The 25,763-nt window shown below is 49.6% G+C and overlaps 17 protein-coding genes across 17 annotated transcripts; 6 read left to right on the top strand and 11 right to left on the bottom strand.

Moving 5' to 3' along the window:
• Positions 1-836: 836 nt before the first annotated feature.
• On the top strand, positions 837-3,551 carry NEMAJ01_0647 (uncharacterized protein; the record flags this gene model as incomplete). The annotated part of the gene is made up of 1 exon (XM_047914485.1): positions 837-3,551. One exon carries the CDS (start codon positions 837-839, stop codon positions 3,549-3,551), a length of 2,715 nt encoding a protein of 904 aa, XP_047770442.1.
• A 959-nt stretch (positions 3,552-4,510) lies between these two features.
• NEMAJ01_0646 (uncharacterized protein) lies at positions 4,511-5,599 on the top strand (the record flags this gene model as incomplete). The annotated part of the gene is made up of 1 exon (XM_047914484.1): positions 4,511-5,599. The coding sequence occupies one exon, from the start codon at positions 4,511-4,513 to the stop codon at positions 5,597-5,599; it is 1,089 nt and encodes a 362-aa protein (XP_047770441.1).
• Positions 5,600-6,482: 883 nt separating this feature from the next.
• On the top strand, positions 6,483-8,714 carry NEMAJ01_0645 (uncharacterized protein; the record flags this gene model as incomplete). Its single annotated transcript, XM_047914483.1, has 1 exon — positions 6,483-8,714. One exon carries the CDS (start codon positions 6,483-6,485, stop codon positions 8,712-8,714), a length of 2,232 nt encoding a protein of 743 aa, XP_047770440.1.
• A 724-nt stretch (positions 8,715-9,438) lies between these two features.
• NEMAJ01_0644 (uncharacterized protein) lies at positions 9,439-9,906 on the bottom strand (the record flags this gene model as incomplete). The annotated part of the gene is made up of 1 exon (XM_047914482.1): positions 9,439-9,906. One exon carries the CDS (start codon positions 9,904-9,906, stop codon positions 9,439-9,441), a length of 468 nt encoding a protein of 155 aa, XP_047770439.1.
• Positions 9,907-10,216: 310 nt separating this feature from the next.
• Positions 10,217-10,615, bottom strand: NEMAJ01_0643 (uncharacterized protein; the record flags this gene model as incomplete). Its single annotated transcript, XM_047914481.1, has 1 exon — positions 10,217-10,615. The coding sequence occupies one exon, from the start codon at positions 10,613-10,615 to the stop codon at positions 10,217-10,219; it is 399 nt and encodes a 132-aa protein (XP_047770438.1).
• Positions 10,616-10,653: 38 nt separating this feature from the next.
• NEMAJ01_0642 (uncharacterized protein) lies at positions 10,654-11,127 on the bottom strand (the record flags this gene model as incomplete). Its single annotated transcript, XM_047914480.1, has 1 exon — positions 10,654-11,127. One exon carries the CDS (start codon positions 11,125-11,127, stop codon positions 10,654-10,656), a length of 474 nt encoding a protein of 157 aa, XP_047770437.1.
• An 89-nt stretch (positions 11,128-11,216) lies between these two features.
• Positions 11,217-11,804, bottom strand: NEMAJ01_0641 (regulator of ribosome biosynthesis; the record flags this gene model as incomplete). The annotated part of the gene is made up of 1 exon (XM_047914479.1): positions 11,217-11,804. The coding sequence occupies one exon, from the start codon at positions 11,802-11,804 to the stop codon at positions 11,217-11,219; it is 588 nt and encodes a 195-aa protein (XP_047770436.1).
• A 3-nt stretch (positions 11,805-11,807) lies between these two features.
• NEMAJ01_0512 (immediate early response 3-interacting protein 1) lies at positions 11,808-12,032 on the bottom strand (the record flags this gene model as incomplete). The annotated part of the gene is made up of 1 exon (XM_047914350.1): positions 11,808-12,032. One exon carries the CDS (start codon positions 12,030-12,032, stop codon positions 11,808-11,810), a length of 225 nt encoding a protein of 74 aa, XP_047770307.1.
• Positions 12,033-12,205: 173 nt separating this feature from the next.
• On the bottom strand, positions 12,206-12,895 carry NEMAJ01_0640 (uncharacterized protein; the record flags this gene model as incomplete). Its single annotated transcript, XM_047914478.1, has 1 exon — positions 12,206-12,895. One exon carries the CDS (start codon positions 12,893-12,895, stop codon positions 12,206-12,208), a length of 690 nt encoding a protein of 229 aa, XP_047770435.1.
• Positions 12,896-13,032: 137 nt separating this feature from the next.
• NEMAJ01_0639 (V-type H+-transporting ATPase subunit d) lies at positions 13,033-14,025 on the bottom strand (the record flags this gene model as incomplete). The annotated part of the gene is made up of 1 exon (XM_047914477.1): positions 13,033-14,025. One exon carries the CDS (start codon positions 14,023-14,025, stop codon positions 13,033-13,035), a length of 993 nt encoding a protein of 330 aa, XP_047770434.1.
• Positions 14,026-14,351: 326 nt separating this feature from the next.
• Positions 14,352-16,001, top strand: NEMAJ01_0638 (phenylalanyl-tRNA synthetase beta chain; the record flags this gene model as incomplete). The annotated part of the gene is made up of 1 exon (XM_047914476.1): positions 14,352-16,001. One exon carries the CDS (start codon positions 14,352-14,354, stop codon positions 15,999-16,001), a length of 1,650 nt encoding a protein of 549 aa, XP_047770433.1.
• Positions 16,002-16,774: 773 nt separating this feature from the next.
• Positions 16,775-18,535, top strand: NEMAJ01_0637 (uncharacterized protein; the record flags this gene model as incomplete). Its single annotated transcript, XM_047914475.1, has 1 exon — positions 16,775-18,535. One exon carries the CDS (start codon positions 16,775-16,777, stop codon positions 18,533-18,535), a length of 1,761 nt encoding a protein of 586 aa, XP_047770432.1.
• Positions 18,536-18,765: 230 nt separating this feature from the next.
• On the bottom strand, positions 18,766-19,845 carry NEMAJ01_0636 (deoxyhypusine synthase; the record flags this gene model as incomplete). Its single annotated transcript, XM_047914474.1, has 1 exon — positions 18,766-19,845. One exon carries the CDS (start codon positions 19,843-19,845, stop codon positions 18,766-18,768), a length of 1,080 nt encoding a protein of 359 aa, XP_047770431.1.
• Positions 19,846-19,983: 138 nt separating this feature from the next.
• Positions 19,984-20,667, bottom strand: NEMAJ01_0635 (uncharacterized protein; the record flags this gene model as incomplete). Its single annotated transcript, XM_047914473.1, has 1 exon — positions 19,984-20,667. One exon carries the CDS (start codon positions 20,665-20,667, stop codon positions 19,984-19,986), a length of 684 nt encoding a protein of 227 aa, XP_047770430.1.
• Positions 20,668-20,730: 63 nt separating this feature from the next.
• On the bottom strand, positions 20,731-21,651 carry NEMAJ01_0634 (uncharacterized protein; the record flags this gene model as incomplete). The annotated part of the gene is made up of 1 exon (XM_047914472.1): positions 20,731-21,651. The coding sequence occupies one exon, from the start codon at positions 21,649-21,651 to the stop codon at positions 20,731-20,733; it is 921 nt and encodes a 306-aa protein (XP_047770429.1).
• Positions 21,652-22,283: 632 nt separating this feature from the next.
• On the top strand, positions 22,284-23,963 carry NEMAJ01_0633 (xenotropic and polytropic retrovirus receptor 1; the record flags this gene model as incomplete). Its single annotated transcript, XM_047914471.1, has 1 exon — positions 22,284-23,963. The coding sequence occupies one exon, from the start codon at positions 22,284-22,286 to the stop codon at positions 23,961-23,963; it is 1,680 nt and encodes a 559-aa protein (XP_047770428.1).
• Positions 23,964-24,775: 812 nt separating this feature from the next.
• On the bottom strand, positions 24,776-25,738 carry NEMAJ01_0632 (tRNA pseudouridine38-40 synthase; the record flags this gene model as incomplete). Its single annotated transcript, XM_047914470.1, has 1 exon — positions 24,776-25,738. The coding sequence occupies one exon, from the start codon at positions 25,736-25,738 to the stop codon at positions 24,776-24,778; it is 963 nt and encodes a 320-aa protein (XP_047770427.1).
• Positions 25,739-25,763: the final 25 nt, after the last annotated feature.

Raw genomic sequence — 25,763 nt, 5'->3', positions numbered from 1 at the left:
GGGCGTGTGCTCTCAGCTAGGGGCTCTGTAGAGTATGGAGCTTTGTTGGTGTTGGTGGTTGATTTCTTTCTCTTTACTGTGTGCAGAGAGACAGAGACTGAGGCTTGTTTCTTATTTTTGAAGGCAGGAAAAGAGGAAAGGAGCCCACACTCGCAGGAGAAGAGAAAACAAAAGGTACAAAACGGTGTTTTAAACAGAGCAGGCCTGGTAGGGGCTGTGGCACAGAGAGAGCCCGGCTTGTGACTCCGGGCGTTTAATCATGTGCAGAGTGTGCGTGCATATTGCATGTTAGTATAAATTATATAAATGTGGTGAATTCTCTGAATTTCCACACTATTGGAGACGGCCAAGATCATGATTGGCGTTTTTGATATGGATGCGTAAGAATTGAAAACAGTAGTGATCGCTTATAAGCATAGCTACGAGAGCAATTTCAAAAAAGACGCACAGAAAATCGAAGAGCATAAAAACAAGTCAATCTAAAGCCGATCGCTGGGGTTCTCCAAAGGCTAACAAATCTTTACTGGAACTGGATCTAGACCAGGCCCAACCCTGCCCCGGATCTATGACAATAAAAACAAATTACGCATGCAAAATGCCAACTTTGTATAAGCTGCCCGTGCACACGCCCGCATTTTGTTTTTGTTGGCAGCAGGCGCAGAGCCCAAAGCGCGCAGCGCCTAACTCTAAGAAGCGTCGTTTGTCCGCTTGGGAGTTTGGCAGCTTTTTTGTTTTTCCCCATGATAAGCTGATTTGAACTAGTTTGACTTATTGAATGATTTTGATCCGCTGATCGCCGAGAAGCATTTAAACGAAAAAAAACAAGTTTTCCAAAGATGAGATTGCTCTTTGGTTTTATATGTGTGCTGCTTGCAGAAGTGCATGCGGTAGCGTGTATAAACATGACTTACAATGAGATGGTGGAATGCTTTTGCATGCCCGTGGGATATGTGCGTGGGGAAGAAGTTTGTGTGAGCCCGGAGTGGATGGGGCACCCGGTGTGTGTAGAAAGGCTAGGATGGCTGGGATACATGTACAACCTGCGGAGGTACGCGTACGGGCTGGATACGAGCTTCAGCCTGCTTCCAAGCGGAGAGGTAGATAAAAGCGGAAAAGAGGTGTACATGTACGCCCGAGAGCCAGAAAAGGACAGGGCACACCAGCCCGATGGCATTAACAGCAATGTATTACTTGAAGGAGGTGGAGAGTACCGCGTGGCGTTCCATCGCACGCTGGTGAATATGTTTGGCCTGCAGAAGAAGGGGGGCCTGACGGTTGAAACTGGACGGCCATGCTCTTTCACAGAGTTTCTCCGGGAGAGCTGCAAAACAAAAACAGAGGCGCACTACGTGTTGACTGCGCTGGTTCTGCTGAGCGAGGGCATGGACGTTCCGATTGAGGCAGCTGGGAACAAAGTGATTCTAAAAAAAAGAAAAGACAGCGAGGAGGTGCTGGTGGACGCATATATAAACATGCCAGCCGTGGAGAGTGGAGAAATGCAGTCATCCGAGACGTGGAATGTAGTAAACTTCTTCAAGCGGTGCAGAAGCGCATACAGGCTGCCGAGCACATACGAAGAGTTTAAAACAGGATACTTTCTGGAGAGCCCGCAGCTTCTTATTCTCACCTACGTAGGCGAGTACGTGGAAAACGCGGAAGAGCTTATGTCTGTGATGGAGTGCATATTCAAGCTCGTGGAGGGCATGGGCTTGGCTGAGAGCGTGGGAGACGCGGACAGCGTGGCCGGGCGGCTGTTTGTGCCTGAGAGCCGGATGCCTAAGGCCCAAGCGAATCTTGCGCCGTTTCTAGAGATATTTCCTGGTTTAACGGCCTTGGAGCACTTGGAAGAGTTTAACTATTTTCAAAGAAAAGCCAGATATCCGGTCCTAATTGACAGCGCCTCAGACGAGAATAAGGAGAACTTTAACGAGCATGCTACGAACTGCAGGTTTCTTGGAGCGTGTCTGCTATTGCCGTGCCTGGCATACAACCCAGAGAAGAACGCGTACAGCCTGGAGGGCCTGCTGGCCGGGGCCGAAAACACGGAGGAGGTGGCCAAAACCAGGGCGTTTTTTGAGGCAGTGCAGACACACATAGAAGAGGGTTTTTCTTTGGGCTGGCTGAAGGAAGGACATGTGCAAAAACGAAGAGACCTGTGGATCATGGTGCATAGGCAGTTTGTAGAGGCGCTGGGGAGTTTGGAGCCGACGGTTCTAAACCAGATGCGCGTGCTTGCGCTGATGACCGGGCGGCCGCAGGCCGTGATGGACGAGCTGGCAGCGCACCAGGCAGCCATGGATGCGGAAAGAAGGACAGAATTAACTCCTGAGGCGATCGAGTGCGTTCGGGCGCTGCTGCGCTCGATAGCAGTGGACAAAGGCGTGGCGGTGACGATTAGAGAGGACTTCGGTTTCTTTAGAGGCAAAGAATACATAATTACAATACGTCATGTGCCCGAAGGCATCAACAGATGTGAAACAACGGCGGTGTTCACACAAGAAGAGACTTGGATGAGAAATCAATTTTTTCCTCACCGAACTCTCTCTAGCAGAGAGGAGAATGTGTTGGGCACGGCGGTCGTGCAGTACAGGAGGGAAGCGCTGTTTTCTGGCTATGTGCTTGCAGAGTGCATGCAACGAATGGCAGCTGTAAAGGACATTTTAAACCTTGCAAACAGAACAGTTGAAGATGTGCAAGAAGCTGCGCGGTGGACAGTTGAGTGCAGTCCAGCAAGGCCAACCCGCGTTCTGATGGCGCTGCCAGCTATGAGCAATTACTTCAGGAAGGAGCTTGTCTATGCGCTGGTGCTGTATGCCGAGCAGAAGAAGATTGTGCTGACGCTGGCACACCCAGTGGGTCGACTGATTGCGAACATGATAGGGAGCATTGACCTTAGCGACTCGACAAACCGGCGTTATATCCTGAAAGTGCCTATAGTCTCTAGCACTCTGCAGGTGCTGTGTCCAGCGCTGCAGCTGTCTGAAAAGTCGCGATGGGAGCTTTGGAACTCATACATGCTTAATATTCATTTCGTGCCGTATCCCTTCGAAAATACCGATTTGCTTACACGGGAAAACCTTATGTGGTGTCTTCGAGCGTACGCAGAGAAACAAAATGCGCCGCTGTTCAGGTGTAAGCTGCTGCATAAACATGCGAACATAGCAAAGCATAGCAAGTATCTGTTTTCGACGGACCCGATGGCATCCCTACAAGAGATATGTGCGCTTGTTCTAGCAGATAATGCGGGAGAAGACCTGGTGACGGCCAAGGCCCTGGCCAATGCGCTGCGGCTGTCCTGGCTGGCGATTCTTTTGGAGAGGGGCTTGGAGGAGAATCGAGACGCAATTGTCGAGATTTACAAGACTGTTAAGCCAGGGTATCTTGAAAAAGACCTTAGAAGGCTTTGCGATTTTTGGTGGTACGTAAATCTAAACTCTACCCTAGACAGCCTGAATAGAGCAAGGAATGCTCTTGTAGGGGAAGGCGGCTGCGCGAAGTTTGAAGCGCTGTGTGAACTCTACCGCCAAGCATGCACTAGATTCCAGGGTTGACTCGAAAGCATTATTTGATGGCGCCCTTCCCTTGCCTGCTCTCGGGCTGCCCAGTGCCCAAGTGGCGAAGCTTTGAGTGTGGTGTGGCTGCTGCCAACCATTCAGTTCACGCCACAAATAGGCAAGTGCGGGCTGTTCTTTGGCTGAATCTCTATGGAAAATAAAGAAGCAAAAACATATGTGCTTTGGAGCAGGTAACTGCCAAGTTTGTTTAGTGGGCGCGGGAGAAGAAGGCCGCAGGAAGCTGCTGGGTTTTCAACGGATGGAAGAGCTGTGCTGCTGTTCCAAGCTTGCGGCGGATTCTGTCTTAAATGCGTGGGTGGCCAATGGGACAGTTATAGCGTGTTTTGAGCTGTACTGCTGGAAGTATCCATGTGAACCATTGTTCTTTATTTTTTTCGGCCTTCTTAAAAACTTATGTGTTTAACTTGTCATTGTTTATGACTGCTGCCAGAACAATAATCAATTTACGAGTAAATATGCTTTCAACATACAACATGTTGGCTTGACAAACGCCATGCAAGACTATGAAAAATTAAGTGCATATGTATTTAAGCAGAACAAAAAAGAACAAAAGACAATGGTTCACTATCACTTCCAGTATTACAGCTGGCGCTTATTTATGCTCGGAATCTCTTTGCATCTGAATAGAAATTGCTCACACATACGCTTTGGGTGATCCTTTGGTTTCCACATACACACGTCCATTATGATTTTGGCCTTCTCTAGAGCGTGGGAATTCTAAAAGTCTACCAGAACAGCCATTCAACCATATAACCAACCAAGGAATAGCCAGAATAACTATCTATTCAACCAACTATTCAACACATCTACTCAACCAACTAAACTAACACATCTATCTATTCATGTACCCAACTAACTCTATACCTATACCGTGATACTGTCGTGCTATTATAACCCGCATAAAAGCCTGCATTTTCTGCAATTTTAATTTTTTCATGCCAGAGCCAGAAATGCCGAGTGAAATTTCCGCCTGCAAGGACCTTCTTCTGAAGCTGAAAAAGAGTCCGCATGCAGGCCCATTTCTCTATCCTGTTGACCCGCATAGGCTCAACATTCCCGATTACTACGACAAAATAAAGCACCCAATGGACCTTTCCACACTCTCAAAGAAGATAGAAACAGGCGCGTATAAGACCCCAGAAGAGTTCAAAGCAGATGTAAACTTGATGCTTTCCAACTGCTATACGTACAATCAGCCGGATACTGCCGTATACAAAATGGGGCTTTCCCTTGAGAAGTTGTACAAGCAGCTGCTCGCTAAGGGCGCTCTGGAGGGGAAAACTCAGCCCGAAAACTCCCCGAAACTCCCGGAGGGCGAGAAAAAGAAGCAAAAAATGGGCCCGAGTGCGTCTGGAATGGCCATGGAGGAGAGGGAAAAGTGCCTGGATGCCTTGGGGGAGATATCCAAGAGCAAGCACAGGCGGATAAATTGGCCGTTTTTGGAGCCCGTGGATGAGAGCCTCGTTCCGAACTACTACGCCCTTATAAAGCACCCGATGGACATTTCCACGATGAAGAAAAAGCTTGTTTCCGGAAAATATCAGGGCACTGATGAATTCGTCCGAGACTTCGACATAATGATCAGCAACTGCCACACATTCAACACGGAGGGAACGGAAGTATACGTTTGCGCCACGAAGTTAGACGCTTTATTCAAGCAGATATTCATGGATAAGAAGAAGAAAAAGGCCGGAGATGATGCAGCACGGATTTCTGCGCTGAAGAGCCTTATTGCGCAGTACGAGGGGGAGCTTAGGCGGCTTGAAAGGAGGCCTGCACCCCCGGAGTTCGGGTATGAGGAGAAAGTCAAGCTCAAGAAGCGCGTGGAGGCACTTCCCCACAACAGAATGAAAAGCGTAGTGGCTTTTATCCAGCAAAATGTCCCATATACGCTCGTGGATCAGGACGAGATCGAAGTGAACTTGGACGAACTCGATCAGAGTGCTCTTGCCCGGCTCAGTGATGTCATTCAGGAGACGTGCGTCCAGGAGCAGCACCTGGATAGCGACTCCAGCAGCGAGTGAGGGAAACCCCGAATAACCCGAAACCAATAAACGGCAGTATATATTACACAGTGTGGCATGCGTGCTGGTATTTATTAGGTGGTGTAGCATAGGTAATAATAGCTCCGCCTACTTGCTGCACACTGCATACCATGTGCTACTTGTTACGCAGTGTGCAGCAAGTCTTGCTGCTTTTGCACAGTGTGCAGTAGGTAGTGGTGTTTTCATTTACTGCATAGTGTGCCATAAATCGCACTATTTATTGCGCAGTGCCCATTAGATTCTGGCGAGCTCTGCTGCTTACTGGACAGTGTGCAGTTGGTGGGATTTCTAAGACACCGCGCAATAAATAGTGGGGAAAAATGCAGCTACTTATTACGTAGTGTGTACTAATTGCCGATGCTTTCTACTGCTTGGCACACACTGCACAGTAAGTAGGAGAATATGCTGGCACTTACTACGCCCTGCACAGTAAGTAAAACACCCACTGCTTAGTGCACACTGCACCATAAATGCCAGCACCCATGCTACAATACGCAATAAGCAGTGCACTTGCTCTCCAGTGCGTAATAAGAAAGAGAATCCACCACCAATTAGTAAACACGGCACAATAAATAATCTATCACTGCACCCACCCAATAAACACAGCACTTACTACACAACACGCAATAACTAGCACAGCATATGGTGCACTCTGCAATAAATACCCCGAGTGCACAAAGCAAGAGAAACGGCACTACTTACCGTACAGCACGCAATAAATACTGCCATTTACGCAGCACCCCACAACAAATAGCATACTTACTGCACACGGCACAGCAACTATTGCAGAACTGCCCGGGCAATAACCTGAACCCCACACTTTTTCAGGTAATTGCATTTACATTCGCATTGTTTATTTTTCATGATTATAGGAAGAGCCTTTGCATGTGCAGCCCTGGCTTTCGGGTGGATATGCGCCTCAGAAGAGAGCAGCACCCCACAAAAAGCACTCCAGAGTCCTGCACAGGAGAATCCCCGGAGTCCCCAGAGCCTTTTCCAAAACGCCCTGAAACTGCCAGAAGGCGCTGTAATTTTCCGAATAACCCGAATAAACAAAAAAACACACGCAGAAATCGAGAAAATGCGGAGAATCCCCCTGAAGACCCCCATTATAACGTACGTTGACGGCGTAAAAGAGATGCTGCGCCCACAAAAGGAGAAGCAAGTCCCAATAGTCGTAACACTCCGTGGGATATCGATGCTTTCCAGCCGAGTCATCGTTTCCAGCCCCAGAGAAAAGAGTCTCCTCGTAGCAGCATGCGGAATTCCCCCAGAGAAAGTCTCCGCCCTCCCTGGAGAACCCGAGACTTCCCCCACGAAAACGGTCACCCTCAGAAAGTTCCAGGTTCCAGACGGGTTCTACGTGCTTCTAGCAGGTGCAAACCTCCACATAAACGCAGAAATCCGCAGAAATCGCCTGCAACGGATTTTTCTCCGGGGAGTTGATGAGAACCTGAAAAAGTCCAAGAATAAAATTGTCCGGGGACCCTACAGCAGGCTCATGCGAGAGGTCTTTGCAGACGTGCGAAGAAAGGGCGTTGATTTAGGCCCCTCAGACTCAACGATTTTAACGGCAGATTCTGCAGGAAGCCTGGTTTTACGCCTTCCCGGAGTCACTGTGAGAGTAAATAGGAAAAAAATGGCAGTTACGGTGGAAACCCGAAAAGATGCTCCTGCAATGCCAGGACTGGCCTCAGAAAAGAGCAGGAAGTGGGCTTTCAAGGAGGCAGAGAACAGGTTTGCAGTTTCCCATCGGCTGCTCGCGTACAGAAAAGGGGGAAGCACAGGGTATATGTACAACAGGCCGAGAAGACACCCCCGAGAGATTTTCGAGCCTTTTTTCGAGGCTTCTCCCCTGAAACGAGTTTTCCTCCGGGGAGATTTCAGGCCTTCCGGGATGGGGATAGTCTCGTGCCGGTTTCTCCTGGGCCTGGCAGAGCACCAGAACTTGCTCGTTCGCTCGGACGCACTTGCAAAGTTCCAAGCCCGGAGGACTCCCCGGGAGCTTAGCTATAAACTTGTCCGTTTGTACCTGGCAGAAAGCGGGCAAACAACGAGGAGAAGGGCAATATACCCGGAGGGAAAGTTTGCCTTGCCCGGAGTTGAGATCCAGAACAGATTTCCCCCGTATCCACCGCATGAAATTCCCGGGTACCCGAAAATATTCGTCCATTTCCCGTGGGAGTTCAGCGTCATTCCCTCCGTTTGGTCTGAGCCTCTTAGAAGGTCCAAGCGCGTGCATCTCATCGTTCCGTCGGGGTTCTGCAAGAAAGTGCACGAGAGTGGAGGAATTGGAGGGCATCGGATCCACGTGGTTCCGCATGGGGTTGCGCACGAGACGTTTAAGATGCTGCAAGCCCTGGAATCTCCGCGAAAAAACAGGTTTCAGGGTCTTGATAAAAAAAACGGAAAATCCAAAAAGAATGATTGCGTCAGATTCGTGATGATTAGCGGAGCACTTGCCAGGAAGGGCTTGGACGTGGGGGTAAAGGCTTTTACAAAGGCATTTACGCGGAAGGATAACGTAGTCCTGCGGATCCATGCAGCGTACGGGGATAGCTCTGCAAAGTGGCATCTCAGGTCTCTGGTCCGGACGAATCAGGTCCGAAATGGGCCCAAGATCATCTATACGGAGGGATACATCTCCGATAAAAGCGTGCAAAAGATGCTTGAGGAGGCACACTATAACGTGGCCCCGTACAGGGGAGAAGGCTTCGGAATAAACATTCTGGACGGCCTCTCCTTTGGGGCAGTGCCTATTGTGACGAATGCAGGGCCTGCACCTGAATTCTGCAGCAAAAAAGGCTCTTTCCTGATCAACTGCCAGATGGAGAACATCCACACTACGCCTGTGAGCCTGCGGAATGGCAGAGTCTACATGTTTGACGTTCTTGTAAGCAGAAGCCCGAAATGGTACGAGCCCAGTCAGGCGCATCTGGAAATCCTTCTGAAACAGGCCCGCAAAATAGCAGGCACAAAGAAGTACGTGCAGATGCAAAAAGAGTGCTTGCGGACAGCGAAAGAAATGTCCTGGTCCGCATCGATAGAGGAGCTCTTGAAGGTTATCCTGGGAAAGCGCAAGAGCAAAAAATAAATGTGTACCATAAAAGAGTTCTGGAGAGATTCAAAAGCCCAAGGCCAGCACAAGAATAAATGTACGAATAAGCATCAAAGAGTCAACTTTACTATTATTACCCCACAGAAGCTAAAGCTCAAAACTATGCCATAGCAGTGTTATAGCATGTATTATAGCATGTATACTAGAACAGTACTAATGTATGCTAGAAACTTATGTTAGAACAGTAGTAAAACATTCTATAAACTTATACTAGAACAGTACTAATGTATGCTAGAAACTTATGTTAGAACAGTGTTAGAACAGTTCTAATGTATGCTATAAACTTATACTAGAACTATGCTATAAACTTATACTAGAATAGTTGTAATGTATGCTATAATCCTACTACAGCACGATCAAATGATCGCCAATACGCACTATAACTCTACCACAAATTTACTATAACCCCATCAAAACACCCCTCAAACTACTGCAGCCTCCCTGCAATCCTGCACCTCCAGAAGCAGCGTCTTTCTTGCGGCTGCCCTGAACTTTCCCAGGATCCCCCGCAGTACACGCCCTGCAGCCGCGCAGAACTCCTCCAGAATCACACCCGAGTAGTACCCAACGACCACGCAGAAAAACCCCATGACGCCAAGAACCAGGCCCTCACACGCCCTCTCCACAGCAGCTTCTGGCACGTCCCAACTTTTCATAAAAATACAGCCAGGCACAATTAAATCCTGCACTCTCTATTTATTCACTGCTCTCTGCACACGGGCACATTCTCCTTCGCATCTTCTCGCTCCTCAATTGCCTCTTTTACGAAGGCAATTCTCCCTTTGAGCTCGTACACTTTGTTGAGGTCTACTTTCTCCTTGCTTATGGAGATGAGTATCCGCTTCAAAGCATCGCTTCTGCTCGCCATGTCCGAGGAGTACACATTCCCCTCCTTTTTCACGACATCCACGGCCACGCTCTTCAGAGTGTTTCTCCTGCAGGAAAGCACCGCCCGAATGCACAGGAGCACTTCGTACCGCATCTCCTTGCTCTCAAAAAGCTCAGTCAGAACTTCCAGCAAGGGAATGACTGATCCCTCGGAAATCCCAGAAATCATCTTTGCTTGGGCATCTTCCTGGAGCTCCACAAACTTATACAGAAACTCCTTATTCTTGCTAATAACGGCCTGCTCCAGGGCGGACTCGCACACAGCCTGTGAAGAACTCATAAAAAATTTTCGGATCGAAAAGTATTTACTGCAAACTTTTAGAGAGAAGAAAATAAAAACGTCGGCACAGCGATAAAACAGTGCAGAAGTGCAGTGAAAATTACGGCCTTTATTATTTTTAGATTTGCTAGACATTTTATTCTATTCCCTAATGTCCAACGTATGCAGCCCATATCAGGCCGATACAAGCAAACCAATACGAGCAAACTTGCTTCTGCACAGAGCAGCAATAAGCAATTGCTAATTATAAAGGTCCTCCAGATGCCTCATACTTTAATATGAAATTATTTTGGCTCTTTTCTATAGCTCTCTACTCCTCGTAATTATCGTCATCAGTTCCCTCCTGCTCCTCCACCTCCTGGGGCCTTGCCTTCCTTCCTCGCGTAATGTCTTTGTTCCGCATCTTTCCGTGGATCCTGTAGTACAGCCCGCACGCATTGCAGACGACTATATCCCCAATTCGGCGCCACAGGCTGGTTTCCTTCGTGTGGCAGAACCCACACATCCTTTGAGACTCATCAACGTACACGCGCTTCGCCTGCATTGTTTTCATGTAGTAGCTTATAAGCATCTTCTTAACGTTAATCGCGCGGATTGAAGGGTCCTCCTGCACTGGCTTCTTCTCTGCCCCATTTGGCTCGTACCGCATCTCTATTCTGCGCCTTAACTGCTGCTGATCCGCCTCGCCTCTTATCTTTTTACTCTTCATGAAGATAATTTTCGAATTTTCAAAAAGGAATTCATTTATTATATATCCTGCCTTTCCATTGGCGCACTGCCACTTTCCGGGTCCTTGCCCTTGAAAAGGCGCCTGGGACGAGAGAGTCCCCCGTGCGTCCTGGAGTACAGTCCGCACGCGTTGCAAACGACTGTATCCTCGAACTTCCTCCACAGAGGCGTTTTCAGCGTCCCACACTGCGAGCAGGAAAATTTCAAGCACTTTTCGTCCTTTCTCTTCGTGCAGGACTCGCTAGAAAGCGTGCAGTTGGAGACTTTCTTGCAGATGGAAGTGCACTTCCCCAGGGAGTTCCTCTGGTGCAGGTGCAAGTAGACGCTCGAAAACCCATTCCCCCGGTGCAAGTAGAAGCGCACATTTTGCATTCCCGTGCTCACGTCCATAAGCATGAAGACCTTCTCCGAGTCGTACTCTGGGAGAGTCTCTCGTGCGGAGACGTATCTCTCGCTTTCCGCGTACTGCTGAAAATCGTCTTCCTGGAGCATCTTTTTGGCTTTCCGGAATTTGCAGATATTTATCCGCTTGAAAATGATCTTTTCGCGCGAGATTGTACTTTCTGCTCGGTCCCATGGAGTCACTGCCCTGCGGTATCCCGCCTCTGGAAGTGGCTTATCCTGTCGGTTCTCTTTAAGTTCCTGTACTCCTTCATGGCCTGGTTTTTCTTGTTTCTCCTCTTCTGCTCCTTCAGCTCGGAGTGTCTGTCCACCATCGGATCCTCGTGGTCCTTTATCTCGATGAGCCAGTTTCTGTCCAGATCGTTCTTGCTGCCTCTTCCAAACGAGGGGACGTGCTCCCGCGTGACTTCATCGTACGTCCGCCCCCCTGACTTGTTCTTGTTCCTCCGGATCCCCTTTCTCGCAGCAAAAGCCTCCCACTTCGTCATGCGGGCATCCTGTGGGAGGATCCTCGCCCTGGGAAAGACCGTTTCCTTCGAGTACTCCGGAGAGTGCGGGAGTATCTCCTTCGGGACTATATACTGCGCAGCTGCGTGCAGGTCGTACTTCGTCGGAAGTTCTTTCAGCTTTTTGAAGAACCCCAAAAGTGTGCCCCTATACTTCTCTGCGGGGGAGGCTTCAGAATTCCTCCTTCCTATGGCTATGAACGACTTAACATCAAAGACGTCTTCCAGTTGCATAAAATTTTTCAACTTTTCCACGCCCATATACTACCCCAGAAGCATCCAGTAGCATATAAAGAGACTATTCACAATGATAAGGGGGATAAAACAGAGAGTTTTCACAGTTCTAATCAGCTCGGAAAGTTGCCTAATTGAGGCATGGTCGCTCTTCCTGCATATTCCCACGTTGTTCAGGAATCTGTCCTCGTTTAGGATGCACACGCTGTTTCCCAGCATCGTAAAAGTGTACAGAATCGTCCCAAGGCCAAACATAAAGTGAAAATATTTTTGGCATAAATGCAAATATACGCGCAGTGCTGAGGGCAGATGCTTCGTGGGAATATGCGTTTTATAGGGAGACTGCGTGCTTTTATTTGGGGGGTGGACTCCTGGAGTTATAGGCACTCCCTGCTTCCTGCGGGGAGAGAAACAATATTTCCGCATTTTCACGGCAGTTGCTCCTGGAGGAAGAGCTGTCTCCTTCGGGGAGGGCCCTGGAGGCGTTTCTTCTCCTTCAGGAGGTGCTTTTTCTCGTACAGAAGCACCAGAACGCACGGGGAGACCACTGTGCAGAAGAACTCCCACGCGGACACGTGCAGGACGCTCGTGCACTCTGAGAAGTTGCTGAGAAGAATGTTTAAAACGAGGGCGAGGGCTCTCTCCGCGTAGATGTTCCCCGGGGAGTGTGCACTGAGGGCGCGCATCGCCAGAATGAAGAAGATCGTTGCCCCGTTGGCAGAGTCGATTCTTTCGGCCTCCGTGGAAAAGCACAGCGAAGAAAGCACCTGCAGGGCCCTGGATGTCGGCCTGTGGAAGGAAAGGAGGAAAGATCCTGCCCCAAAAGAAACCCCCGCATGAAAAAGCCCGATCCCAGAGAAGAGGCCGTAGAACAGGGGAGAGACAAAGAGAATGTGCAGAAGTTCTATCAGGCGAGCATTTTCTATGCGCCTTCGGATATACTTGTCCTTCACAAGCGCAAGAAAAACAGCAAGAATATAGGCGTACTCGACGCAGTAGAGCAGGCCCCACTTTCTGTCGATGAAACAGGCTGCATTCACTGCTGCAAGAGTAATTGATATTTTGTTGCATGTCCCCCACATCACAAGAAGATCCGCGTGGGGATACCTGTACCTCATGTAAATAAAGAAAAATATCCGGATATTTCCCGTGCAGGAGAAAAGACAAAAAAACACAGGGAGTTGTGCAGTTTATTCTCTTCTCTAGTTACGATTTATTTACGAAGGCAGGTGCTCCTGCGGTGCCTCTCTTGAGCTCAGTCGCACACGTCCACTATTTCGTCCATGTGCGAGCCATTTCCCTGGAGTATGCAGTCCGCAAGGAATATGATGTTTCGCACCTCTATTTCCTGCAGGGTCAGGTGCGTATATACTACGCTGGGATCGTCGTATATGTAGAAAGACTTGTTGCAGAGCCGGACCTCCTCCCGAGTCAGCGCATCTTCCAGGCCTCGCTCATTTCCGATGATGTTTCTGTGCCTGCTGTGCGTGCTCAGCACTCCTTGCAGCTCGTCGATGCTTTTGCAGCCCAGGAGAAGGTCCTTGTGTATGTCCGAGAAGGTGCTGCACGCAGGAAAAAGGTTCATTTTGTCGCTGGCACTGAGCGTGGAGTCTATCGAGGAGTACAGGACCTCTATGATCCTTTTGTCGCCCTCAAACTGCACGAGTTCTGCGAGTATCAGGTTGTTCTTCACTGAAAATTCGTACAGAAGCTCAAGGTACCTTTTCTGCAGGATGCTTCGGACGTACTGAATGTCTTCCTTGAGGATCTCGTGCGACAGTCCGACGACGTACTTGCACAGACTCGTATGCTCCAGGCAGTACTTCCACGTGTCCTGCGGGGTCTGCGTTACCTTTATGAAGCTCAGGCCTGGGTATATCCCGAGCGGATGTATCTCCAGGGCAGTTTCGAGGGACTTTGGGCTCTCCTCCTTGCACGCCCATAGATAGATGAAGTTGTCGAGCTGATACTTCTCCCGGTAGAAGTCTATGAGAACTGAAGACTTTTCCGTGGCAAAAGAGTTTGTGACTTTCATCTGCTTTTCGATCGATTTATATATCGCCTCCTTAAAGGATTTTAACGACGACTCCGTCTCTTCCATGAGGCAGCTCCCGTATACGCTGGTCTGAAGCTTCAGTTTTAGGTCCTCCAGAGTGCTCGCTGTCTCCAGAGTCCTATACTGCTCCCTGCTCATGAGCTGGTTTCTGCTCCCGTGGACGTAGTTAATTATTCCTGCTTCTGCATACATCTCTGAATAAATAATTAAAATTATTTGCAATTTATATCGCGAGAAATATCTGCTCACGCCTCAACACGCTACAACAGTGGTATTCGGGAGAGGCCCACGAGACACCGCAGAACTTCGCATGCGGAGAGAGCGCATTCTTTTGGAGGCACCCGCGAAATTTCCCAGTCTCCCACAATTTCTCAGGCTGTAAATGCCCAAAATCAGCGCAGAGAGTCCTCCTGAAAAGTGCATGTGTGCGCAGTATGCAGCCAGTGCAACAGGTGCTTTTCCAGTGAAGGTTTCTTTCGGAGGCAAATGCTGTTATATTCTGCTTTTTTTTTCTTGCAATGCCTTCTATTTCAGTGAGCAAGAATGCGCTGCTTGCAGGCATAGAGAAAACATACACGGACGAAAAAACAGAAGAGGCACTTTTCGAGTTTGGCTTGGAGTTGGACGAGATATACACGGAGGAGGGAGAAGTCAAATACAAGATAGACATTCCTGCGAATAGATACGACCTTTTGTGTCTTAGGGGCCTCGTGCACGGACTGAAAGCGTACATAGACAATGCCCCTGGGAAGAGTCTTTGTGTGAAGACAGTCGATGAGAAAGTCCTGGGAGACAGGCCAGAGGGCCGTCCTTATATAAAAGTGGCCGTTATGAAGGGGATAGACCTGGAAAATGGCGGATATTCTGACCTTATAAACTTCCAGGACAAACTGCACCAGGGCCTGGGGCTTAACAGGACGCTTATGGCGATAGGAACGCACGACTACGACAAAACCCAGCGGCCGTACAGGTACGTTGGCGAGGATGAAGACCTCGTAAAGTTCCAGCCTTTGTCGCAGGACAGAGAGTACACCCGGAAGGAGCTCGACACCTTGTACGAGAAGGACGGAAAGTTGAAGGAGTACCTGAAGCTGGGCAGAGAGAACGGGAAAGTTCCCGTTCTGTACGATGCCACGGGAAGAGTCCTTTCTCTCCCCCCGCTTATCAACAGCGACTTTTCCAAGATAACGGAAAAGACCAAAAACATACTTGTAGAAGTCACGGGCACGGACCTGGGAAGAGTTTCAACGGCGATGCATCTGATACTGCACCACTTCGCAGAAACAACCACGGAGATTGAGGAGCTCACCCCAGACTCCCCCGAGGAAAAGTCCCCGTTCACCGTTGAAGTCACCCCGGAAACCGTTAAGAAAGAGCTTCTTATAGACCTCTCCCTGGAGACAGTAAAGACGTACCTGGAGAGAATGATGCACACTGTGGAGGTTCTGGAGGGATCTGGCGCGTGGAGAGTGCGGGTCACGCCCTCCAAGCTCCGAACTGACGTCCTGCACCTGTGCGACATCGTGGAAGATATCGCAATCGCCCACGGATACAACAACTTCAAGAAGACCCTCGGAAATACCTACACAGTAGGCCAGGAATTGCCCGTGAATAGAGCAGCAGACGCCCTCAGGCGAGAGTGTGCAATGGTCGAGTACACAGAACTCTTTACGATGGCGCTAATGTCTCGGGAGGACTACTACGGATTCGGTGTGGAGAGACACATTGCAGTTAAAAACCCGAAAAGCACCGAATGCGCAATACTCAGGCAGCACTTGATTCCCTCCGTGCTGAAGTGCCTCATTGCAAACCAGCACTACCAACTCCCCCTGAAGGTCTTTGAACTCTCCGACGTGGGAGAATTCGCAGAGTCGGACGTTGGCGTCAGAAACAGCAAGCGCCTGTGCATGGGAATATGCGGGCGAAGTAGCGGACTCGAGTCCCTGCAGGAGTCTTTTGACGTCGTGATGAAGAGGCAGGGATACGCCGTAACGTACGAGGAGGAGGATGCAGCACCCTTTATCCCCGGAAGGTCCTGCAGAGTCCTGCACAAAGGGAAAAAGATCGGAGTTATGGGCGTCATGGACCTCAGCATCCTCAACTACCATAAAATGCCGTTTATCTGCTCCTTCGTAGAAGTCTCAGTAGATGAGCTTGTGAACCCATAAATAAAGCGGACTCCCACATAAGACAGACTTCTCTGCACGCAAATCCTCGATATACAAGACTAGAGGTACGATCAAAGTGTGCAGTTAATTTCAGGTGCCCGAGAGTGTTTAAGCATTGCTGTATGCGGAAAGCTTAGTTGCTCGTAAGCGGCTATTTTGATCCTGGCTTGACAGACAGCGTGCAAGATTGCGGTGGGCTGTGATACTGGAAGTGCTAAGTAAAACATTTCCCCTTGATATTTCTTGGCCTGCTTAAACAGACATATTCAGATTGTTGCATGCGGAAGCATATTTTCTCGTAATTTGCTATTGTTTGGATGATAAATGAATATTTGTTTGGCAGCTGCCATAAACAGTGATAGATTAAATATATAAGTATTTAAGCCAGACAAGAGTTGAGTTGTAATACTGGAAGTAGTCATCTGAAACATTATCTCTTAATATCTAGATGCGCAGCCCTTTAACTAAGCCCATCCAAGCAACAACAATCACGAGCCAATTGCTTCCGCATGCAAGATTATGGTGAATTGAATGCACAGTGTCTAAGCACAGGCGTAAAAAATAAGGCCGTAATTTCACTAGCACTTCTACGATTACAGTGCAGGTGCAGCCTCACTCGTAGAGTTCAGCCTGCTTAAACCCGTGCATTTTCTGGCTCCCCTGCAGCCTAAATTTAGCCTTTGCGCCTCTCTAGCACCAGCCAAGAGCAAAAATGCAGCAAAAATGCAGCAACTGAAGCATTTCCGGAAATCTGCAAAAATATTTTAGTTTACATGAGCTGGTTCTTTGCGCTTCTTGAGCACGCTGAGAGGAAGGACTGGGTCAAAAGAAGCCCGGAAATGGCTCTGGGCATACTCGTGCACTTCATCGCCTCAAAAACGCAGAGCACCTCAGCAGCAGCAAAGGAAAAAATACGGCGGATATACGCGTCCACACTCGACTATCTGCACGAGGAAAGCGAAGCCTTCTCCCCGGAAGAATGCGCCCCTCCCACGGCAAGCCCAGACGCAAAAAAGCAGAAGGTTCAGGCCCTTGTAACGGCAATGAACGGCCTTTTCTTGCTGATTGAGAAGGAAAAGAGCGACCAGCACCTCCTGTACTACGCCCCCATCGTGTGCGACTTCATCCTGTCGAAATTTGCGACGGAAAGAGTGAAAGTCTCCCTCGCCAGAAAAGTCTCCCAAATTCTTTTCATGGAGTGCCCAGACGAGGCCTTCGCAGAAGTTGCAAATGCACTCGCACGCCTGGAGGAAGAAGGCGAAGATCTTCCCGAAATATCCGCAAGTGCCCAGAAGAAGGCAACGCATAAGACGATGCAAAGACTCTTCAACTTCCAGCGGGAGCACCCGAAGCAGCTGAAAGTCCTGCACAAACTGGGGATCGACAGGAGTCTTATTGCAAGGCCCTGCCGTGCCCTGAAGCCCAGCCGAAACAATAACCCCGAAGAGTCCTCCCCCGAGAAGATGCACCTGCGCATAGAAAAGAGCCTGTGCATAAGCGCCTTCTTGGAGAAGCTGCAGGCTGCCTTCGACAGGAAGCTCTTGGGCACCCTCCCGAAGAAGAAGGAGCTTGAGATGGCGAAGGCCCTGGAGAGGCACGAGAAAGCATTCCTCTCGGAAACAAAGGCCTCGGAAAGTCTCCCCGTCGAAATCATCCAGCACTCTCTCGCATGGGGGAGAAGCAAGACCGACGTAAAAAGGGCTGCAAAGAAGCACGTAAGAGAAAAGGCCGGAAACCCCCCAAAATACGTCCCAGTCCTTCTGGCGTGGTGCGAATTGCACGACAGAGCATCGCTCCAGGGGGACTGCTCGGGGCTCAGCGCGGAAAGTGCAGGCGTTTTTTGGGACAGCTTTTTCTTCTTTCTCTCCCTGTGCGGGGCGGAGAGTGTGCAGGTTCGGGAGGCGTGGAACTCCGTGAAGGGGCATTTTCGGGGGTTCCTGCGCCTGGAAAATACCCGTATCCTCGAGAGGCTGCACAGAAAGTATCCGTGGACGCTGAAGGTTCCGGAGGTCGTCGAGGCGTACACGTGCAGGGGGAAAGAGCCTGCTCCCTTGCAGGACTTCTACGTGCAGCAACTCGTCCTGCACCGGATCCAGGGCGTGGTGGAAAAGCACGGACTTCACGAAGTTGCCTGCACTGAGATGCTGAAAATGAAGGATAAAAGCGCGCAGGAGATGCTCTGGGGGATAGACCCGGAGTTTGCAGGGAAGAGTGCACTTTCCTGCAGGAAGACTTTCCCCTTCATGAAAGTCCCGGAAATAGTCGAGTATGCAGAGGCGTACGCACGGCAGACAGCAGGCATTAGCGAGGAGGCGAAGAAAGTGGTGCCCCTCCTGCTGAAGGAGGACCTTTCAGAGATCCCTGCAGAGCAAATCCGCGAGATACTTTGCAGGACCAACCGGGAGGAAAAAGTCCAAATACTTCTCCACGTGATGTACATGTTCGCCCTCCTGGAAACAGATGCCCCCGTTCTCGACAGCATGGCCCAGGCCCTTGATCCGGACGCGCACGAAAAACCCCCAAAAATAGTCTAGGGAAACTTTCACGGCGTTAAAGTGCAGTAGAATGATTTTATTGGAGTATTTTCCCTCTATGCCTTTTTCCTAGATAGATTCTCCGCAATGTCTCACTTCACTTTCACGGGGTTGGGAGCTCTGGGGCGGGCGTCTTTTCTCCGGCGTAAATTCATGCGAGAAATCACGGGCAGAAAGTGTAAAGAATAAATCAGCTCGAAAAAATGGGATTGCTTTTTTATTTTTCGGAGTTACTCTCCGTCTGGCCAAACTGCCCCCACAAGAATCGGAAGAACAATGGTCGCATCCGCATGGACTTTCACGGAGTTCGTGTGCTTTTTTATCTTCCCCCAGGAGACGGCTTCGTCCACGCGTGCTCCTGCATCGCTTCCGTCATATTCCTGCGCAGTGTTTACGAGCACGCAGTGATCCAGGCCGTTTCTGAAGAGGTTTGCGTTGAGAATGTGGTGCTTAACAACGCCTGCCCCAAGGACCAGGGCACCCGTACTCTCGCAGAAGAGGCCCTCTCCGTTTATCCTGGCTATATCCTCCACCGTATCAATTACCAGGTCCCGCCTTCTCTTGTAGTACGTTATAATATCCCCAATTGAGCCGTCTGTAATTGCAGGGCAGTAGACGGGAATGCTGTTTTTGTGCGCCCAGTAGTAGACGGACTCCGCGCATTCCACTTTCCGGCCCATCTCGTGTATGAGCCTGGAGGGCGTGATAATTGTAATATCTCCGGCCTTCCTGTATCCGCAGCCCAGGCCCTGCACTTCTTCGCTGCACTTTTCCGACACATCCCCTGCGATAATCCCGTCGAGGAAGGAGGTCATCCACTCCTCGAATAAAAAGTAGTTTTCGTTTGGGATCAGGACATTTCCCACACGATTCAGGCCGCTGGACCGCAAAGAAGCTCCGTCCATGGAAAAGTCTCCCATTCTCGAGGGCCGGAGGGTTTTTATAATGTCTTCTTCAACGCCCCCAGCTGTTGTCACAAGGACGTCCACGAACTTGTTCCGGACTAAGTACGCAATGACGTCCCGAAGCCCTGAAGAAATCATGTTGCTTGTGTAGCCCAGAAAGACTTTGCTTCCATTTTCCCGCATTCTCTTCAGCTCTTCTATTGCCTGGTGCAGGTGTGTTCCCTGGAATCCCACCGTTTTGTACCCCTTCGCCCACTCTGAGAGGCTGATTTTGCAGAATCCAGCCCCAGAGACGGTTTCCATTGCTTGGACCTTCTCCAAGTCCTCCTCCACCTCCGAGTCCGCTAGACCCCGTATGCTTTTCCCGTTATTTTTTGGAGTTTCCCTCTCCGCGCGGTCTTCCATTTATTTCTCTGTTTTTCCAGAGCAGACAAATATTTCGCGGGATTCAGAAGAAAAAGTGAGTAAAAGTGTTTATTACGGATATTCGGCCTAAAACCCCCAGGACCGCAGGGAATAGGCCTGGAAAGTGCATTTCTCGTGCTATATCGCCTTCTTCTCCTGGGCGATCGTTCTTTTCCTCTTGCAGAACGCGCGGGAGGTGCTTCCCCGCATGTTTAGCAAGAGGAAGTATGCAAAGAGCGCGGCCATGAATGCCCCCAGAAGGCACGTCGCAAAGAGCGTATAGTAGAAATAAACGGACATAACGGTAAATTCCATTTTTGGAAAATCCTGATTAAACCTAAAAATAATTGCAATCCCTGACCTGGCAACTTCCAGGGAGAGAAGATTCATGAAATACGGGTAGTTTCTCTCCCCTATGCAGTTATTCAGCCAGATGCAGTGATGGTCCATTTCTGAAACGCACCTGTTGCACTCCCTGCAGTGCGAAGTCCCAAGGGCCCGAAACACGCCGCAAGTCCGGCAGAATATCTCCGAGTGCATACGAGCTCCCTTTCTCTCAAAGGATCTTCCCACAATTTCTCCCTCATCGAGGACGTTTCTGCACATATACTCCTTGAACAGGGTGTGCTCGTAGTACTCGGAATTCCTCTGGGCGAGCCTCCCCGGATCCATTCTCCATATGCTGAGGATGAGGGCTGTAGAGAGAAAAGACATGCAGGCAAAGACCCACCAGGCGCCTCCCTGCAAAAAGAGAAGCCCCAAAAGTGTCCCAAAAACCTCCAAAAAGAGCGAGAAACTTATTTTTGTGCTCATCTGCAGCATTCCCCTGGCAAATTTGTATATTTGCGTTTTTATTGGTTTATTAAGACATAATCTAATTCGCGACTAGGACGGACTAAGCACGGCACTTGACGTATTGGACTCAACCATCAGAACAGACGAGACCGGATCGGCTTTCTCAACTTTTGCAGGAGCCTTTTTCTGCACGGCCTTTCTATATGTTTCTCTCTCAAAATTCAGGAAGAGCCCTATAAGAAAAATAACGTATACTACGTTAAATATAATGGCGGAGTACTGGTACATTTTAAGCGTGGGCTCTGGGCTGAAAGTGTCTGGGCTCGTGATGTATATCGCCCCAAAAAACAGCCCAACGAAGAACTGCGTGATCTGCATGAACGTAATAAGCCTCTTAAAGGGCGGGCGAACACCCACAACTGTCATTGCGTAGTACATGTACATGGCACTGTGGATGAAGGAGTTTAAAACAACCCAAATCCACCCACTGTAGGACTCCGAGAGAGAAACCAGCCAGCACGCAGGAATTGCGCCTGCATGGTGGTACATCTGCAGGAACGAGCTTTCCTTCTGGCTCAGGAAGAGGATGTACGTATCCATGATTTCGTAGTACTTCGAGATGTAGAAGACCCATATCCAGGGCGCCAGCTGCTTCTGCATCGACCGATCAGCGTCTGCAATGAACGCGCGGAAGGGCATTGTGCAGAATCCCGTGTATACGACCTCGAATGTCTTCTTGAAAACAAGCATGCTGAAAATAGACATTCCCATATTGTGCAAAAATATGAGGGACTTTAGCTGGAGGCTTTTTTTGTGGGGAGGCCTGCATCCGCTGGCTTCTGGGGTTTTTGGCCGCAGGATCTCCTTCTTGTTCTTTTTTTCCTTGATGCGCTTGTTGTTTCGGAGCACCCAAACCACATAAATAAAAGATGTGAACACGGGAAACTCCCAGTGCAGGGAAATGTTCATAATCCATCCCAATAAACCGTGTGGGTTACTTAAGAAGTCCATTTGTTTTGCTTAGAGAAAATTTATTTTAAAACACCATGTTATTAATTTGCTCATAATTAAACCCACAGTTGTTTTCAGGGAAGACTGCAAGATAAAGCAGTGTGCGCCGGGTTCTCGATGAGTTCTCGATGGGTTCTTCCCTGGAAAGCACGCCCGAAAAGTTTCACTCCCTCGCACGCACAAACTGGGGCTTTTTCTGGGAAATTTCCCTGGAATTCGCACAAGCTATGCTGCCGATACGCCGCACAGCGCCATGCTCGCGCAAACTCTCTGGGATCGTGTGGGGGTTCACCACACTCCGGCGTACCTACAGAAAGCCCGAAGTGTGCAGGTACGTGGTGCCAGCCCGTAATTTCACGATATTTCCCGTGGGTTTTGGGAAAGAAGCCGATATCTCCCGGGAGTGCCCCGGAAAGTGCCAAACTTCAACTTTTCCAACGGCAAAACTCTGAAAAGAAGCTGCAAGAGAAAAAGCCGCGCAACCCACAGCAGTGCCCCCCAATGCCCAGCCCACACGCAAAAACTCCGGACTTTTCGTCGCCGTGCATTTTCCCGAAATTTGACCTCCGCCTCCCCGCACCCGCAGAGAAGGGAATAAAAATATAATATTCTTGCACTTCCCCTGGATTTTAATGAAGTTTAGCAAAACTTTAAAAGAGAAGCAAGTACAAGAATGGCGAGCAAAGTATTTAAATTATGAAGCTTTAAAAGGAAGCATCACACAGCCCGAGCAAGTCTTTATGCACCAGCTGGGCAAGGAGATAGAGAAAGTAGAGGTCTTCTACAAAGTGCTCGAAAGAGGCGTTCTCAGGGGGCTTGCAGATCTGCTGGAGTTCTTCCCCGAGGAGGAGTTCCCGCACGCGTACGAGCTCGTGTACGCCAACTGGAAGCTTGCGATGGCGAAGTCCGCGGGAGTCCGGCAGAAGAAGATCCGGCACGAGAGACACGCGAAGAAAATAACCAAGAAGGCGCAGGAAAACAAGATACTCGAGTACTACGTGGCGCTGAACAAAGTCCTGCAGTACAAGAGAATGAACATGACAGGATTTCGGAAGATACTGAAGAAGTACGACAAGCTGAACGGAACGTTCACACAGGACAAAAAGATGGAGGAAATCCGGACCCGCACAGTCTTCATGCAGCAAACGATAGAGGAAATCATGGAGTTCACGCGGTACATCCACAAAGAAATAACCCCAGACAAGAAGAGAGACAGAGCAAAGCGAATGGTTGTGGATCTGACGCAGGAGGACGCAGAGGGAGACGGGAAGAGCTTCTCGGCAGGAATGATGTGTGCGGCAGGCATGTCGCTTGTTTTTATGTCGATAAATTCCGGCCAGTTTGCATATTACGGGATGCTCTACGCATTTGACGCACTTTTTATCACATTTGGAATTCTTTTTTACATTTGCAGAAAGAATCTGGTGAACTACACGCTCATCCTCGAGCTGAATCTGAAGCCAAAGTTCAAAATATCCAGATACTTCCTCATGTGCACGGGCATGTTTTTTGCACACGCAGCAGCTGGATACGCCGAACTGCTCTGGCCCATCACGTACGGAGCAACTTTTCTGCTCTGCATCTCCCCCGTGTACTTCTTCAGGGAGATCCGCATATACTTCATCCGGTCCATTTCCGAGATCCTGGGGTGCATGTTTTTCGGGAGAGTCCACTTCAAGCACTTTTTCATCGCAGACCACCTTCTGAGCGTGCGCCCCGTGATTATTACGGCACTCACCGTGGGCCTGAAAGAGCCCCCAGGCCACATCCTGGCAGGAGCGATAAATCAGGTTCCAGTTGCCGTCAGAATCCTCCAGTGCCTCCGCAGATACTTCGACAGAAAGAATAGAATGATGTTCCCGCACCTGTATAATACACTGAAATACATGATATCTTTTCTTAGCGACACCCTGCTCCTTCTCTCAGACCTTGTAAATCCCTGGGTATGCGGGTCCGTGCTTGCAGCCTCGCAGGTTTGTGGCTTCTACTGGGACGTCTGCGTGGACTGGATGCTTTGGAGAAGGCCAAAGGTCTATAGCACGAAGCTGTACTGGATGGCGTGCATTTTCAATGCAGCAGTGCGGAGTACCTCCCTCGCATACTTCGTAGCGTCCACAGCAGCGCACAGATTCAGCTTCAAGCAAAAAGTCGCTGCAAGATTTGCCATGTCCTGCATGGAAATGGCCAGGCGTATTATATGGGCAGTTATCCGAATTGAGGTGGAGCACCTGAATAACTGCAACCAGCTTAAAGCCATCAGCGGCCCACTTAGTGAGCTGTTCTACCTGGAAGACGACGGGCAGATGGAGTAGCTGCACGTTAAAATTTAATCATCCTAAATAGTGGCAGGGCCGGCGCTTGTCTATTAACACCTCTGCGCAATGCTGCGGAAATCCTGCAAGAAGAACCTTCAGTGCCTGCTGCTGTGCAACACTCTGTATAGTCGGGGCGAAAAGAGCTGGGCCAGCCACTTTAAACTAATAAATATTTAGTATCTTTGCCACATACTAAAGCATTTGGTGTTTGCGCTGACATTTCAGGTGTTCAGCTGCAGTTTTGCTGAGAAATGCAGGAGCTTTGCAGTTGGATGCTAGGACGGACTGAATGCGCATATTTAGGCAGGGCAAACCAACGGGCAGAGAGGATTTCGCGCACTTGCTCCCGCACTGCATCCCAGCGCACTCTGTATGCGGTTTGCGGGAGAGTGCGGCATGTATTGGCTGCTTTTCATCTACTGTTCTTGGCTTTTGTGGTGCTGTGCGCCCAGAAATAAGCCAAGAGACGGAAAAGCAGGAACTTTGCGAACGCACTGCACTCTTTCATTCGGGAGGCCGTAATATGCGCGAATCATATGCGTGTGAACACGCAGAGCCAAAGAGCAGTGCGAAAACCAGCAAATATTTCCGTTGGATTTCCGTTGGATTTCTGTTGGATTTCTGCTGGATCTTATCTCCTTTGTGATATTAGCCTGAGTTTACACCAGAAATAAACAGTAAAAACAGTTTCTGCTGCAATAAAATATATACACTTTGCTTTTTCCGCTCTGAACTCCCCATGCATTTAACGTCGTTTATTCGCGAGTGCTGAAGCAGGACCCGGAGACTTCCAGGGAACTGCCCCAGAATCACGGCAGCTCCATGTACGCAAACTCCTCCGGGTGCTTGTCAAGCACCTCCAGCCACTGCCTGAACTTGTCTGCATTCTCCCGGGTGCACACAATCGGGTACAGCTCAGCTCTCTTGTACTCCTCGCACCCGGCACTGTCTATTGCTCCGCCCCTTTCCCCTCCAAAGCGCTCGTTGTAGTTCGTGAAGTAACTGTGCGACAGCAGAAGAAACTCCCCGGGGGTTTTCGGGATGTTTCTTTTCTCGGGGCAGAACACGAGAGAGAGAAACCGCCCCACGTCCGACTCAGAGGCAGCTTTCCGCGCGCAAAGAACCGAGAACCCAATCATCTTCCGGATCTGGTGTATCATAAAGCTCTGTCCGTGCAGGGTCACTCTCTCCCACCGACTATTTCCATACGAAATAGCCTCCACGGATATTTCCTTTATGTACCGATTCGGGCCTTTCTCCTGGTTCTGCGCTGTGAAGTTGTGGAAGTTGTGCGTGCCCTCGAGGGACTTCAGCGCCTTCACGAGCACGGCCCTCCTCTCGGAGACCTTCTCTGCAGTGTCTTCCGGCAGGGAGTACGCCTCTTCAGGCACGAAGTACTCGTACACCCGAGACTCGCAGCGGGCCTTTGGGTCAAATCCCTTCGTAGTCTCGACCACTCTGTGGAGGTGTATCCCGTGCGGAGCCAGAGCCTCTCGGAGCTTCATCTCCAGGTCCCGGCTGTTTCTCTCTTTGTCGACCTCAATCTTCAGGGAAAGCACCAGCATCGCTGCATGCACGCCCTTGTCCGTTCTCGAGGACCTTTGCAGGCCGACTTTCGAGTAGTCCTCCGCATTTCTCTCGGAGATGTACCGCAGCTCCGCTATCCTGTCGCAAACTGTTTTTTCCACTGTGTTTTCGTCCTTGTTTATCTGGCTTCCCCTGTACCCAATTCCGTTGTACCCTATTATCAGCGCAACTCTTTTCTTCCCCATAAGTTCAAGCAACAGAAAATGAAAG

The sequence above is a fragment of the Nematocida major genome (genome assembly GCF_021653875.1).
Source record: "Nematocida major strain JUm2507 chromosome Unknown 2427, whole genome shotgun sequence".
Taxonomy (NCBI): domain Eukaryota; kingdom Fungi; phylum Microsporidia; genus Nematocida; species Nematocida major.
This window is presented reverse-complemented; position numbering and strand designations above follow the sequence as displayed.